This window comes from Trichomonas vaginalis, chromosome VI (genome assembly GCF_026262505.1).
Source record: "Trichomonas vaginalis G3 chromosome VI, whole genome shotgun sequence".
Classification (NCBI taxonomy): Eukaryota; Parabasalia; order Trichomonadida; family Trichomonadidae; genus Trichomonas; species Trichomonas vaginalis.
In genome coordinates, this window is record NC_067208.1 from 13,389,306 (window position 1) to 13,406,275 (window position 16,970).

The 16,970-nt window shown below is 33.3% G+C and overlaps 2 protein-coding genes across 2 annotated transcripts; both read left to right on the top strand.

Moving 5' to 3' along the window:
• Nucleotides 1-367: 367 nt before the first annotated feature.
• TVAGG3_0858750 (uncharacterized protein) lies at nt 368-4,362 on the top strand (the record flags this gene model as incomplete). The annotated part of the gene is made up of 1 exon (XM_001319825.1): nt 388-4,332. The coding sequence occupies one exon, from the start codon at nt 388-390 to the stop codon at nt 4,330-4,332; it is 3,945 nt and encodes a 1,314-aa protein (XP_001319860.1).
• Nucleotides 4,363-4,893: 531 nt separating this feature from the next.
• Nucleotides 4,894-16,929, top strand: TVAGG3_0858760 (dynein heavy chain family protein family; the record flags this gene model as incomplete). The annotated part of the gene is made up of 1 exon (XM_001319824.1): nt 4,894-16,929. The coding sequence occupies one exon, from the start codon at nt 4,894-4,896 to the stop codon at nt 16,927-16,929; it is 12,036 nt and encodes a 4,011-aa protein (XP_001319859.1).
• Between the last annotated feature and the right edge of the window lie 41 nt (nt 16,930-16,970).

Here is a 16,970-nt window from a genome sequence, read left to right on the forward strand (position 1 = left end):
GTATTGAAATTCAATAAAATTACTTATTCGGTCCAAAAAAACAAATTAGATAAAATTTTTCTTTTTTTATGTAATTTTTGTTTTTCATTTTTCTCAAGATCCTAAGTTATGTTCGAACTTTTGACATCATATCCTATCATGCTAGGCTATATATTATAGCATATCCAAAAGGCAAGGAAATCTATCAGAGAAGCCTTTTTGACCTATCGTTGCCCTACCTCTATTATTTCATTTCAATTTTTTAAAAATGGCGGTTACATTGAATCTCATTATTTTAAAATTTTTGTAAATTTACATAAGGATATCAAAATCAAAATTAATAAAATTGAAAACTTATTCAATCCTTGATTTTACAAATCGTAAATTTACACTGATTATTAAAGATAGATGGAGGATCCATTTGAGAAAATATCCTTATTCTCTTATGATTCCAACCTCATCTATAGCTTTAAATGGAAGGTTCTTTTGCTTGGATCTGTCTTGAAATCAGCAACAACAAATTATAAACAAAAAATTTTTGCAACTTTTACATTGGTGCTCAATATCTTGTCCTACTCAATTCCACCAATGTATTTTATATCAGCATTTTCATCCAGATCTGCAAAACATCATATCAATCCTTATGATATTTTCGAAAAAGATACAATTCTCAGTTTTATGACAGACTCTCTATTCACAAACACATCAATGCTAGTTTTTTGCTTCATTTTCTATTTGGTAAATGATTTTGTGATCATACGGGCTTTTAACAAGCCAGAAATAGCCAAAAGCCTTAATTACATCATGACACCGAATTTTCATTCAGTATTTTTACCAATATCAAGCGCAATTATAATGCATTGCATCCAAATTATCTTAAATCCACCAGAAAATTCACTTCCGCACATATTTATCTGCATTTCAACATTTTTAGCGTTCGTGCCATACTTTATAATTAACATTCTCTTGGTTGCAATTTTTGGATCTTCAATTATTTTGCCAAACCCACAATATACTCAATGGTTTGATAGCGGATCAATTAACATTGTTCTTTACTATTTCTTTACAGTCGTATCTTTCTTCTCTCTTTCAAAATTACAACATTCATTCCAATGTATTGTTTTGGGCTTCATAGTTCTTATTAGTCTTTACTTTATTTACTTCCAGCTTAAATCATTACCAGCAATTTCGCGGCTCGGTAACGAATTCGCTGTCATGAAACTGTTATTAAACTTAGCTTTTGCTTTAGTTTGCTTAGCAATGATCAATGGATATCTCCCTCACATATCAACACTTATCGGCTTACTTCCGATCGCTTTGGTCTTAATTTTCATGACAGCTTACTTTTTGTGTTATCTTCGCACGAAATTCTACATGGGAATCATCGAATCGCTCGAGTCTGTCCACTCACCAACATTCGAGTACTTTGAGTCCATTTTGAAGCACATAAAAACAGAATTTGACTTCAGAATTTTAATTAAGCTTGGAATTGGATTTAACTCAGCTCTATTCACAAAGCAAGAATTCCTGGGTTACGTTATGTCCAGATTCCCCAATTCTGAGTGGATGCTTCGTTATGCAATTTATTTTTATTCAAATGTCTGGGGAGTTGACAATACAACGTACAAATATTTCTTACACCTTCTATCAGTAGAAAAATTAGAGTTCACAACTCAATTAATGCTCTTTGAAGCCGTATATTGCTATATGCAAACTTCAGAAGAGTCTTCACCTCTAATCAAAAACGATATGAAGACATTCATTGAAATCATCTCACAATTCGGTCTCGCAACTAAAATCCTATGGTCACACGCTCCGAAATCCGCAGATACACTTTACAACGATCTAAAAAGTGTCAACGAAGTTTTACAATTGGCCTCAAAGCATATAAAGAAAATGTCAACGTTATATCAATTTAATCACAATGTATACTTTGCTAAATCAATTTATTATGCAGATTTGAAGAAAAACTTCAGAAAAGCAAATGATGCTTATTGTGAAGGTCTCCAACTCTTCAATGAGAAGCAGAAGTATGTAACAAGTACATTGAACAGTAACCAGCGTCCTTATTTCTCTGCTCCTGTGAATAATGATTTAATTATGAAACCACAGCCAAGTACAAATGTTTTGACCTTCTTAAGTGTAAGAGACCACTCAGGAGATCTCGTTAAGAGAAAACCAAATATAGATTTCAAGTCTCCTTACATGAATTTATATGCTAATATTTGTACCGCTGAAAGGAACCAGTTATTACCGAACACCCCCTTAATTACAAACTGGTACCAAATTTTCAGAATTTTCCATGTCATAATTATTTTATTGTTTATCGGATGCCTCATATTTGATCATGCAATGTTCAAAGAAGCCTGGGTTATGGCAGATGAGTACAGATTAGCTTATGATTCTTCATATAACTTCCGCATCTTCATTGATACAACTGAGAAGCTCACTTACAACTATTTCGTTCTCCAACAAGCCAAGAAAGACAAAAATTATCGAATTTGTCCGTTCATTATCGAACATTTTCGATTATTACAGAAAAACTTCACTCGTATCATATATACTGTTGATAAACTGAAAGATTTTGTCAATACCAGTGATATTGTTATTAACAATTACACATTTATGGACTGTTTCCAAGAATTCCGTCAATTAGTCCATATTACGTTCACAAACTACAACAATTCGTACCAGTATACAACAGAGCAACTCATCAACCTCCGAACTACCCTCATTAACCTAAGTATTATCATATTTAATCGTATCCACGATCGAATTGCCTACGGAACATCGAATGTTTTCATCAAACACATCTATTCGCAGAAGATCCACTTCCTTGTTGTCTGCCTGACCTTCTTTGTCATGTATCTCTGCATGAGATGGATATTTTACAAACTGAAAAATGACATGTTTTTAGTTTTCAGTACTTTACAATATCCAGTTCGTAAAATGCTAGAGAAGCAATACGACACCATTCTTTCCTCGAAAGACCCTGCATTAGCACCTCCCAAACCACAATCCGTGTTTAAACTTGTCAGTTCTATGTTAATTGCATTAGCAATGGTTTTACTTCCAATTGCATTGTCAATTCAGAGATTAACAATTGCAAAGGACACAATTACATCACAGAATCTTCCTGACGACCCATTGAACATCACAATACCTTTCATGGCATATTACGAACACATGCTATTGGAATCAAGGCTTTGCAACAACATGATGGACAAATGTCCACATGTTTACGATGTCAGATGCGCACATCATTTCTTTGAGAGAGCAAAAGTTCATCCATTGATTCCTATTGTTTCTGAATGTTCTGATGATTCATGGTCGAGAATAATGATGTTGATTATGTCATATATTGCTTCATTTGCTTTTTATATATTCATGAAAAGACTGAAATTGTTGATGAGAACTTTTTGGGAAAGTTCACATTTGTTGTTTGCTATTCCTGTTCATATTGGAAGATCTAATTATATCTTCACCAAACTAATAACAGGAGATAGAATAGATTCAAATGATGTTAAAGAATACGTCAAAGAATTATGGAATGATACTGCTTCTTATGATTTATTTGGAGTATTGAGATTTAATCAGAATGGAGAAGTTACAGAAACAATTGGTTGCGCTGTGAAGATATTAGGTGTAAAACCAAAGTCAATTGACAATCTAAAAGAGATATTGGTCAATTGCGGTGTGAGTTCTACAGCTTTGGAACATTTCTTCGCAGATAGAACTCCAACAAATGTAATTTACGGAAGAGGAACTTCACCTTTCATGGCTTATTTCTCTACACCAACAGAGTTCTTCATGAAAGATGAGTCAGGAGATATCATCTCGTCAAGAACAGATATCATTAATTTGTTGAGAGAAAACTCTAAAATAGAAAGACCTCCTTTGGTAGAAAACGCTGTTTTGATGTTCTTTAAAGGCGTTTCTAAAAATGATTACGATTTAATTAACAATGAATCGAAATCTATCAATGACTTGATTTTGGCTGACGGAAGATTTAGTTCTTTGATTTATACAATGTCATTGAATGATAAAGAGAAAGCTCTCCAGATTTACCAGTTTGTAACGAAAATGAGAGAGAAATGTCCGACAGGAAGATTCGCTGTTTGTTTGGGAGATAAAATACACATTTTGCAGCCAAATAGACAGACAATAGAGAAAAGTAGAGTACTGGGAAGACCTTTCCATGATGCTGAGTACTTGGTAAACTGTATAGAACTTGAAGATGGAAAAGCTTATCTTCAGAAAGAGTTTATTGAGAAATGCGAACTTGATTTCGGTCAAATGAAGACAAAAGAGGTCAAAGTTAGAGATAACACTATCCAGGTAGCTATTATTTAATTTATATGTTTATTATATATAAAATATTTCCATTTCTTTTTGAAATTGTTATTTTTTATCAAATTTTAGAATTTTTTGTATAAATAGATTGTTCTACTATATCATAATGTTTTAAAACAAGATTAATGATTAGTTGCATGGGAGCAATCTACATAACGCTCTAATATTTTATCAGAATCAATTTTTATAATTGTCACCTGTTATTAATATTACAAATCTAATACTCATCGGTTAAATGGATAAAATCATAAGAAATGATACCATGATTTCTTAATCAATTTTTTCTTGATTATTTTTAGTATATTTAAGCTATATTAATCATGGTATCAACAAACACTGCTGATAACTAGTTTATTCATATGTATTAAAAGACCAAATTCGATAGTCATGGTGTACGTTATTATCTGATAATCTTGAAAAACTCACATTATAGATTGCTTGAATATTTAATATGATAGAATTATCCTAGTATGTATTATATTTTAACTCTAAATGTCTATAAACATCTTCTATTGTCTGAAAATGAGCTAAAATCTTTCATAGATATAAAATTTTTGTTGTATGAGTTCTCGCCCAGCTTCGGATCTATCAAATTCTCAGCAAACATTGATCCCAAAGAACAGGGCAAATACAAGAGTCAACGTCAGGAAGGATCCAACGATGTTTGACCTTGATTCAATGAATCAGAGAACTGAAGATTTTAGTGCCAATAAGCCTGGTGAAGGAGAAACTAATGCATCTCTTTCATTTTCATCACCAGGACTTCTAGCAATTAAAAATCATGCAAATAAAATCAATTTAACTCGTCCAAAATTTGTTCATGAGAAACAACAAGATGTTTTGACAACAGTACCAACATGGATATCAAATAAAGTCCAACTACCGAACTTAGCACCTGATAATGAGTTGAAATCTGAACTAGATGATGAAAAACAGAAAGAATTAGCAACTTTAAACTTCGGCGACGATCCAATAGCTTACTTCTTTAAACATAAAGATGGTAGTGGACACCTTTTCATTTACTTAAATTACGCAAAACCTCGCAGCGATTTAAATTTTAATCCTTATGATCTTGTCAAAATTACGCATGATGAGATAACTGAAGACTACTTCACAATGTCGTCAAATGGCGTTACTCATTTATTCTCTGATGGAAGCTCAGAAACAATTCCACTCGAAATTTGGATCAAAGAAACATCAATCTTCAATATGATACGAAAACTCGCATTTTTCGAAAAGATACGATACTGGAAATCATTCAGATTATGGAAAAGATTCATACAAAATCAAAGATTTTCAAGATTCCGCGAAAAAGTGCTTTCTCATGTACTATTTCATGATCATAAGTTCTACAGTTATCTATTAAATATCATGGAAACATCATGCGACCAAATTCTCAATCAATATTTGTTATGTATGATATCTCAAAAGAAATACGTATTACAAGACTATTTAAACGATTGCAAACGAAACTCTGAGATTCTATTCCAACAATACAGTGATTATATCAAGAATGTAACAGATAAATTACTTCAATTAGATGCAGATATAAAAGATCCTCAAAGAGTAACTGTTAGTTCCACGGAATTCCAAAAGAACAAGAATATTATTCCTACTCTTGGCCAACTGATGGTTATTAACGAGAAAGTTCAAGCAGAACAAGCAAGAAGAGTCGCAATTGTAAATCGAGAGTTATATCAGTTCGGAAACTTCATCAGACTATGCGATTACATCATGATTGAGGCATTATCCAACACCTGCTTCAAATGTTGGAAGGAAGCCGAGTCAAACGTGAAACAAGAATTATCTGCGGTTTTTTTGGTGTCAGTTTCGTTTGATGAAGAAGGAAAAGTTAAGTTCACGCCATCCCTGCAAGAACTGAAGCAAGCAATCAGTGATACTTTGCATAATACTTTTAAACTAATTGAAACTCTGCCAAGAATCATCAAAGAACAGTCACTGAGGGAACATTTACGCAAAACCAATGGAAATCTGGGCTATTTATACGATAATATGCCTCAGTTTAAGCAATGTACAGATTCAAATCCGGAATACGTTAAAATTGAACAAAGAATTCTCGAACAGATCGAAACAGATTATGAAGATGCCTTGCAACAATCACAAAAGTTCGTTGAATTCTATCAACTTTACAAACATGGCAAAATTTGGAGTGCAGACAACTATTTTACAGCTCGCGGAGGCACATCCAGGTCATTTGACTTCTCCCCGTTCGCGAATGACTTCGATGGCGATATAAACAAATTAGTTTTCGATCCAAGTTCGGAATTAGTTTTTGATTTCAACAAAATTTTGGAAGACATTCATCATTTCAAAGAAGAAGAACAAAGAATCAACCAGTTCAGGGCATGTGCTGTTCGTGGAGCCATCTTTATTGATTCCAAGGATTTGAGGGCTGAACTTGCTCCCATTCCTTCTAAATCAATACACGCAGTTCAAGTTGCTCTTCAGAATTTTATTGAACAAAAAATTGACAAAATCAACAAAATTTTCAATTTTTCAAATAAAAGATTGAAGAGAGAGCCGAACTCATTATTCCAATATGCTGAGAACACAGAGTTCCTTAACCTCATTCTTGAAATCAATCCACTCCTAAAACAGGAAATCTCTTACATCGATGACGTTTATTCTTTGTTGGATAAAATTATGACAAATTTTGCCACTTCACATATTGGTGAACATACGAGGAATCCATTGCATTCATCGTATAAAGTTTTCCAACAAGTATTACAGATGGGTAAGAACATGATTGATAATGCCAGACATAAATATGTTGATGAATTAACGAAAAGAGTTGGAATACAAACAAATAACATCAACAAATTCCATCAACAACTCGAAAATATTCCTTCTGGATTATCAAAACAAGATGTCAATGAAGGTCTTAAGACTATCATGGACTTGAAAAGCAAGATAGATGCTATACAACCTGAAATAGACATCTTAGAACATTGCCAGGATGTTATGAAAGCAAATATTCAAGATTTGAGTTCATACGACCAATTAAGATTGAACTGCGATTTTGATATACAAGTTTATAACATCACCAACCAATGGACAATACTTTCAAGTGAAGTATTGAGTCAGCCTTTCAGTGACATCAATATAAGTGAATTCACAATTCAATTAAATTCAATAAACAACGCAATAAATTCTTTGAAAGATTCAAATCAAACCGAAAATAAACTATTGAATTTAGTTGATGAAAAAGTGAAACAATTAATGCAATATATTGATGAATTAGACATGTTATCGAACTCAAAGATGCATTTCCACCATTGGACGAAACTGTTCGAAGATTGTGGCCAATCAAAAGGTTATTCAAACCAGATAAGAATCGATGAATTGATTTCTTTAGGAATTTTGCAAAACAGAGAAAAAGTTATAGAGATAACTTCTCTTTCTTTGGGCGAATCAAGACTAGAAGCAGAGTTCCAAGAGTTGGCAAGCAAATGGAAAGAAATCAAACTACCTTTGCTCGAAAGCCAAATCAAAACAGAAGATTCACTTTTGTTGGGAGATTTGAAAGATTTGTATTTGCAAATCGCTGATTCACAAATGGAATTACACAGAATGATCAGTGTTCCTTTCGCTCAAGGCTTGAGGGCACAAATAAACGAACTCGCGAACCAGTTAGATAACTACAACAAGATATTAGACGCTTGGAGTAGATTCCAGAGTTCATGGGTTGTTTTGGCATCTTTCTTTGCATCAGAAAACACTTCAACTGTGATGCCCGCCGAAGCAAACAGATTTGCAATAGTCAGGAGAAGATGGATGCAGATTATTCAGCACACGAATGAGAATACAACTTTGTACCAAGTCTGTTCTTTACCATCTTTGTTGGAGATATTAATTGAAAACAATAATTATTTGGAAGAAATTTGTTCTCAAGTTTTGAAGAAAATTGACATCAAAAGAGTCAATTTCCCGAGATTGTTTTTCTTATCGGATTTCGATGTCTTGATGATTTTCTCAACAGCTGATTTCGACCAGATGAATGCATTATTGAGTAAGATGTTCATGCATATCGTGAGATTCGAACATCATCCTTTAGATGAAACAGAAATGAATTTGCAAAATAATTTCCACACTCAGAATTTCCAAAGAATAAAATTATACGGAATGAGTGGAAAATTCAATAACACATTGATCTTCACAAGAAATATCATCTTGGGAGGATCAATTGAGTCTTGGGGACCAACAATTTTGGAAGTAATGAAACAATCAATAATGACTCATGTTTCTGACTCAATTTACAAGTATAACCAAGGAGATTTCGTTGGTTGGCTCTCCAGTGTTCCCAAATTCATTTCTATGCTGACAATGCAGATAATGTTTACAAGAGATATCTCAGAATGTTTTGACAATTTTGAGAATAACGTTCACACTTTTGAGGACTATTCTCAAAATATTGAGAACAAAATTCAAAAATTGAATGATTTATTGAGAACTAATTTAGCACCAGATGTCGCCAACAAAGTGAGCAACACTATTGTGATGATGAGCTATCAGAGAGATAAAGTTGACTTGATGTCCATTAGAAGAAAGAACTTTTCTCAAAAAGATTATTGGAATACTTTGATGCACATGACAAGGAACCAAACAACGTCACAAATCAGTATAGAATATGGAGATACATCACTCGAGTTCGGATATGAATTCTGGGGATCATCGAAGCAGTTGATTCAGTCTCCACAATCCGAAATCGCCATGAAAAACATCATTTCAAACATAGCAATGAACCACTATCCAATTTTATATGGTGAAAGTTCAATTGGCAAAAAGCGGTTGATTTCAAATGTCGCTTCTTTGTTTGGAAGGTTTGTTGTGTTCGGACCAACATTCACAGATATCGACTCCGTCTTATACACTAAACTTTTCACAGGAGCAATTGGATCAGGCGCTTGGCTCGTGATGAATAACATTGATTGCGCTGACATGACAAATTTGTCAAATATTACTTTATTGATGCAAAAATACAAAAATGCTTTGATAGAGAACAGTCCAACACTAGAAATAAGTTCCAATACAATAAGTGTAAAGGACAACTGCAGATTGATATTCGTTGGCTCTTCAAATTACTATGAAAGCGAAAGAATCCCTGATAATCTCAAAGCTGTTTTGCAACCAGTTGCTTTTTCAATGCCAGATTCGAAGAAAATTGCTTTTGTTCAATTCTTAGCAAGTGGATACTTGAATGCACAATCATTATCAAGCCAGACTGTTGACTTTTTGCAATTGTTGTTCAGTTTATTCGGATACATTTTCCATGGACCAATCGGAACAATTATTGCTGAAATTCTCAAAAAATCAACAAAAATTTTGTCACTTTTGATGTCAGATTTACTTAAAAACAAAGGAAGCGATGATTTGACGAATGAAGAGATCTTTAATGCAGAAACATTGTCAATCATAACTATACTTAAGACAAAGTATTTCCCTCAGTTACAGCATCATCATGAGAATTTCTTCATTGATATAATGCATTCTCATTTCAGAATTTATAAAAACGCTTATGAAATGACATCAAAGATTGATGAAATGGAAGAACATTCAGTTGATGAGTTCATTAATGATGTACTAGAAGTAATTGAATCAGATAACAAAGATAATTACCAAGTTATTTATCTCGATCCAATCAAAGAATTTTTGGAATCCCTTAAAAAGAATTTATGTGTAATTATTGTTGGTGGTCCACAAACAGGAAAGACAACAATACAAGACTTGATAGAGAAAGCAATTTCAAAGATGTGTTCCACTCCGAAATACAAAGAAAAATATCCAGATTTGCTTCCTTTCCAATTTTTCGACATTTTCTTCAGAAGTGAAACAAACACGAACTTTTATGGTGTTTCTGTAATGTCTGATAAAGGACCTGTAACTAAATATGGACTTCTTCATTCCTACTTTAATTACATACAATCATTAAATAACTGTGAGAAGTTCATAAGGTTTAATGGTCCTTTGAATAAATCCGCTGTCAGATTCATCAGAGAAATGCTTTCAAGTGGTGATTCATCGAGATTAATCATAAATACAATGAATATTTATGATGAAAGATCACATATGCATTTCATATTAGAGACAGAAGATATTAGTTTACTTGATCCAAGTGTTATTGGCATATCAAGTGTGATTCACACACATTCTGTTCATTTGAATGAACCATTAAGTCAATACAAAGGTTGTTCTTCTTTCAACGGAGACATTATTTTCAATAGAGCTGTTGATAAGACAGAAACAAACCTTTCTTTGGCAGTTTTAAGACAAATCAAGGCCCAGTTCAATGAGATTTGTCCTATTATCATCAAATACTTGTTGAATGTTCCAAACACAATTTATTCATATCAAAGCCAAGTTTTTAATTCAAAAGCTCAATCTTTGATATGTAATTTATTACCTTTCAATGGTTTAATTCATGCTTTGTTGTTAAATGAAGATACAAATGATACAACAAATGCTCACACGAAGTTTGTATTGATCTATTGTTTGTTCCATGCTTTCATTCCTATTTTGGATTCAGCTGCAATTTTGTCATTTGACACATGGGCAGTCAACAGCTTTTTGATCAAGATTCCTGCGGATTGGGTTGGATTCGAAGTTCCACAGCATTTCTGGGACATTTTCCCAAGGCCATCACTCATTTCAACAAGATTTGATGGAACAACACTGAAACCATTGGATTTCGCAGTTCTTAATGAACCTTGTATCAAAGAAAAGCCAATGACAGAACAACCATTTGAATTAATTGATGACATTTCTATTTGCACAGCACAGTTTTTGCCAATAATCAACATCGCAAATGAACTACTTAAAATGAAATGTAATTTCATTATTACTGGCCAACAGAACTCAGGAAAAACAAACTGTTTGAAATACATATTTAAAGACAAAAATGATATGATTCCTATTTTCATTCCTGTTTGTGCTTCATCTAATGCAACAACATTAGCTAAATTCATCATAAATCATACCCCTGTTGCATCGAAACCAGGCTCAAAACCATTAGGAAATCTCCATTATGTATTGATATTTAAGAATGTCTCTCATAAATACATACATGCAATAGAGTTTATCAGATCAATTATCACGAAGAAATCGATAACTCTTCATTCTGATATTGATCCAAACTACATGGAAATGATTCCTTTGAAGAATTTCATTGTTGTTGTTACAACGAATAATTTTGAACATTTCGAACCACGATTTTCTTCAATGTTCTACATAATGAAACTATTACCACAAACACATCATTCCATGCAATACATCTACTACAAAGTTGCTCAAAAGTTGTCAATCAACAAATTATTATATGAACCTGGATTTAAGATTGCGGAAACTCTTTCTCAGAAGCCTTTGTATGGATTTAATTGGCTCCACACTTTGGATATCTTTACTATATTGAGTTACAGATCTGCTCCAACAAGAAATGATTTTTTGGAGTGTGTCAAAGCTTTCTTATTCGAACTGAAAACTTTGTACACTCACAAACTCTTGACACAAGATGAAATTTTTAATTTCTCTGTTTTAGTTTTGAACGTTTTCACTGATGCTGATATCAGAATGGTTTATGATCCTGTTGTTGTTGGACCTAATCTTTATTACCCTGAGATTGATGTTGATGAAGAAACAAAGAAGTTAGTTGCTTTGTTCAGTTTCAGACAAGTTCATTTAGTCAGAGAAGAATTGACATTTTTGTTGCAACAATTTAGTTCGAAAGTGTCATTTACAACGAAGATTTACTTCTTCAAGCCATTGATTGAACAATGGGTTTACTTGCAGAGGATGCTGACTTATCCAGGAAGAAACATTTTGATTGTTGATCCATCAGGAAACGGAAAATTTGTTTTGACTTATTTCACTGCGACGACAAAAGGATTTGAGTTTGTTCACATTCCTCCAAGGAGTCCATCAGACGAGAAGTATCCAGAAAGACGCAGAAACTATTTAGTCAGTATGATGAATGATGCTTTGATGAAAGTTTTAACGAAAAACAAGAAAGTTTGCGTGTTTTTGAGAGCGAATTCCGAGAATGATTTTGATTTCAAGTTTTTGAGTTCTTTAATTTATGAATACGATTATTTACCATTTATTAATGAAGACTTTAGAAAGGACTATTACTTGAAGATCTCCGCAAAGCATCCACAGTTAATTGATCAACCTTACATGATCTACAATTTGATCAGAAATGATTTGAGAATGAAATTGAAATTTGTCATTCAAGCAAATTCAAGTTGGATGACTAATTACAAGAATTTCGAATCATTGTATCTGACCATCGAATCCATGGAAGCAATAGAAATCTGCGCAAGAGATGCTTTGGATAATCCAACATTTGTTAAACAAGCGAAGCAATTACCTCCGAAAACAAGTCAAGCAATTGCTTCTATTTTCATCAACATTTCTTCGATGTGTCCTGCAATTCAGATACCTCATTTCTTCAGCTTTATTAACACATTCATGGGCTATTTCAGTAAGGAATTGTCAAACATCGAAGAAAGAAAAGACAACATTTCTGCTGCAATTGATTTCTTCACAATAACAAATAAAATGGAAATGGAAGTAAAAGCGAAACTTAAAACATTAACAAACCTTGTTAAAGATCCTGATGAAGATGACGAAGAAGTCATGAAATCGTTTGTTGCGAAAAGAGACACAATAAGAGTTCGTCTTGCAAAAATTAATGAAATTGAAAAAGAACAAAAAGAAAAATTACAAAATTTGACAAACGAACTCAACAAACTCAAACAGCAACTGAACAATATGAACCTCAAAGTTGATCTAGATAGAGGAAGAGTAAATTCCATTTCCCCGCAGAATTTGAACGAAATCAGATTAATTGATGGAACCAAAAACAAAGCGTTGGGTTATTTGATGTCAGCGATACTATCTTTCAGTGGACAGAACACTGCATTCGAACCTCATGGCCGCAGAATGATAAATGATCCAAAGTTTTTGACAAATGTTTTGGCAAGAATCAAAGGAACAATGTTTAAACCGAAAACTCTTGAAGACACACAGCCATACATAGACAAATTAGACACAATGGAGAAAGAACTATCCAATGCACATCCTGCTCTTCCTATTTTGTTCAATTGGATCAAAGATGTTTATGACGCTGCAATTTTGGATCAAAAATTACATGATAAAGAAAATGAAATCGATATACAACAGGCGACATTGAACAAAACACTCACAGACAATGAGATCGAGAAAGAGTCAATCACAGCTATTGCAGAACAGATCGATAAAGATATGGAATCTCATGAAAAATCAAGAAAAGAAAGAGAAGAAAATTCAGAACTTTACAACGAAGTAAAAACCAAATGCGAAATTTTGGAACAGATTAATACACAGAGCAGCAAATTAATTGACAGATGGTTGAACTATAATGAAGAGTTCCAAGAGAAAATACAACAAAACGTCTCCAATTCTTTGTTGTATTCAACAATGATCGAATATTGGGGAATTTTATCTGTCGAACAACAAAAACAGTGTCTAAACGAGATATTGGAGATTTTCGATACAAACGAGATCTCTTACAACAAAGAGATAACAATAGAAAACTTGTTTACTTTGTTGAGATTGGAAGACAGATACGACAAACTCAATTTCGATCAATTGACTCCAATAGAAACAGAATTAGGATGGAGAAGAATGCAAATGATACAGAATCCACCACTTATATTAGATAGTGATGGTTTCATGTATGATTTCCTTGTAGAACACACTAAACCGAAGAGATTAGTCACAGCAAGTTTGATGTCATCAAATATTGACAACATAATTGTTGAATGCCTCGAAAATGGAAAGAAACTGTTGTTGTACGATGTCAATTTCATGGGGCCAAGTTTGTTTACTCTTCTACAATTACCTGCAAGAAGAACTGATCAACAAACAACTCCTTTCACTTATGCAGGAAAAATTGTAAATGTTCATCAGAAATTTAAACTTTACATGACTTCGTCCATTGAATCTTTGAACAACGTTCCAAGCGATTTGGCTGCAAGAGTTACTATAATCAATATGAACATTGTATATGGCAAATCATTGAATAGAATTGTTGCAGCACATTTCGTGAAAAGATTCTTCCCGGAGAAATTACCAAGGATGATAAATATCGAGAGATTGAGAATGCAAAGAGGAGTTGAAAAGATCATGTTTGAGGATGATGTCGTTGATTCTATCATGGATTTAGTTCGTATGATGAAAGGAGGCTCCAACGAAGATATCTTCGAAGATGAAGAAGCAATTGAATCATTGATAAGAAACAAAGAATGTTTCTTAAGTTCTCTTGAAACGAAAACAGATTTCGAATCAATAGAAAAAGAAATCGCAGAGTTAATGACATTAATTGGAAAAGGAGTGAAACTTTGCACATCAATGTGGGTTTCTATTTCAAGGTTTTCATCTCGAGCAAACAAAAACCATGGTTTCAACATTAGAAAGTATTTCCAGATGTTGGATACAGCGTTGAAAACATGTAAACTCAATGCAAATAGTGATGAAATATTCACACACATTTTGCATCAATTAATTTCATATGTAACTCCACAAATGTCTTTGGAAGATGCTTATGTTTCTTTGTTTATCGCTGCTGTTATGTCAACACACACAGAAGAACAATTCAGTGGTTTCGAAGAGATATTAATGCACATAAGAAGTGAATTAGATAATGTTTGCGATATGAGACAATCAGAAGTTTCTTTGGGAGATCCAATGGAGAAATTGAGATTCGCGAATATAACTTTAGTTTTCCCAATCATCAGACAATATCTGATTAGAATATTTGGAAAGGATTTCGAGAATTACATAACAAATCCAGAATTGAAGTTCTTTGCGAATAATGATCCGAAAGTTCCAACAATTATTCGTTCTTCCGTTAATAACTATGCATCAAACATTGTTGAGATGCTTTTGCAACAAGAACAGAAGTCATTTTTGGAAATTCCAACATCGATGTCTTCTTCTTATTTGAATTTGGCTTTGGATGCTGCAAAACAAGCAATAGAAACAGGAAAGGTCTTGATTTTGCATTATTCCGCTTCTCCTCTTTCCATTTCGATTATTCAGTCTGTTATTGAACTTCTTAAAGAACCACACAAAGATTTCAGACTGATAATACTAGCAACAACATTTGATGAAATGACAAACAGTTTGTTGGTCGGATCTAATGTTGTTTTCGCCCATGAATTCCCATCATTAAGACACATTGTTTACAATATTTACAATACTCATTGGGACTTGATAAGTGGAAGTGGAACTCCTCAATTAATGAAGAGAATTTCGTTCCCGATTGCAATTAATTTTGCTTTGGAAAGAGCAAGGAATTTTGCAGTTCCTTTGGGAGTTACATCTATGTTACCAATTACTCCATTCATGATGACACAGATCTTCCAGAAGACATCCAAATTCGTTGATTCCGCTCTTTACAGAGATTTTCCAATGGAAAATTTGAGATCAGTTTATCACACTGACTTAAGTTGTTCCATTTCTCTTTACAAGATTGACCAAATGAAACACGATGCAAACGAAGAAGGAATTTTCCATTCAAGGTGGCTTGAACAAGAATTCGCTTTCAGAGGAAAGAAATTTGTAATTGACGCCGAATGGGACAAACAACAATTTTTAGATTTTGTTTCACAACTCGACATCTTTTGTGATCCAACATTTTTAGGATTCGATCCTTTGTCATCACAACCATTGTTTAACTGGCGAATGAGTGTTTGGATCTCAAAAGTCTTGTCAGCAATGGCTAAACCAGTGAACACTCTTCCATCTGATGTCAGAACATACTTGGAAAGTATCTCAACAATGGTTCCTCCTCAGATAACAATAACTCAGAATTTCGAACCTCATTCTCCTCTCCAAATGTTTTTGGATTACGAAATCCACGAATTCAACAACGCAACGCAGATTATATCAAGAGATATAACAGACGCAATACACAAGCGAAACATGGAAGTGTTCAACGCTTTCATGCTTCAACAAGTTCCAGCAAAATGGAAGAAGATTGTTGGTTTCAATGGAACTTCTTCAATTTCAAAGTTCTTTTTGATGTTGTTCGATAAATCGAAGTATTTGACGATCTGGATGAATGGATCAACAATCCCTCAGGAAATAGATGCGAGATACATCAGGAATATGAAGGAATTCGCGTTGGCTTTCGTTGCAGAAATCGCAATACAAAGAGGAGTTTTGAGAGAAAACTTAAAGTCAACATTTGTTTTTGAAAAACCACATGAATCATCAATTGGAATCAGAGGAATTGCTATAATGGCTGGCAATTGGGATGCTTCTAATTCATGCCTCGCAAAGAGTAACAACAAGACTCCTTCATTCATGAAGATTCCAATTATTTATTTGACTTATACTTCGTCAGAGAAAACAGAAGAAAAAGAAGGATTCGTCAAAGTTCCTCTTTTGATGTGTATTCCAATGCAGGGATTCGCTGTAATGGAGAAATACGAAAATAACTATGTAACAGATATTGAAGTTAAGAGTCAGATCAAACAAACTGATATCCTTTTATCAGGAACTTCATTTATTTGTCATGCACATGATACATTTTGTTAATATTATTTTTATTTTTATTTTTATTTATTAAAATGTTATGT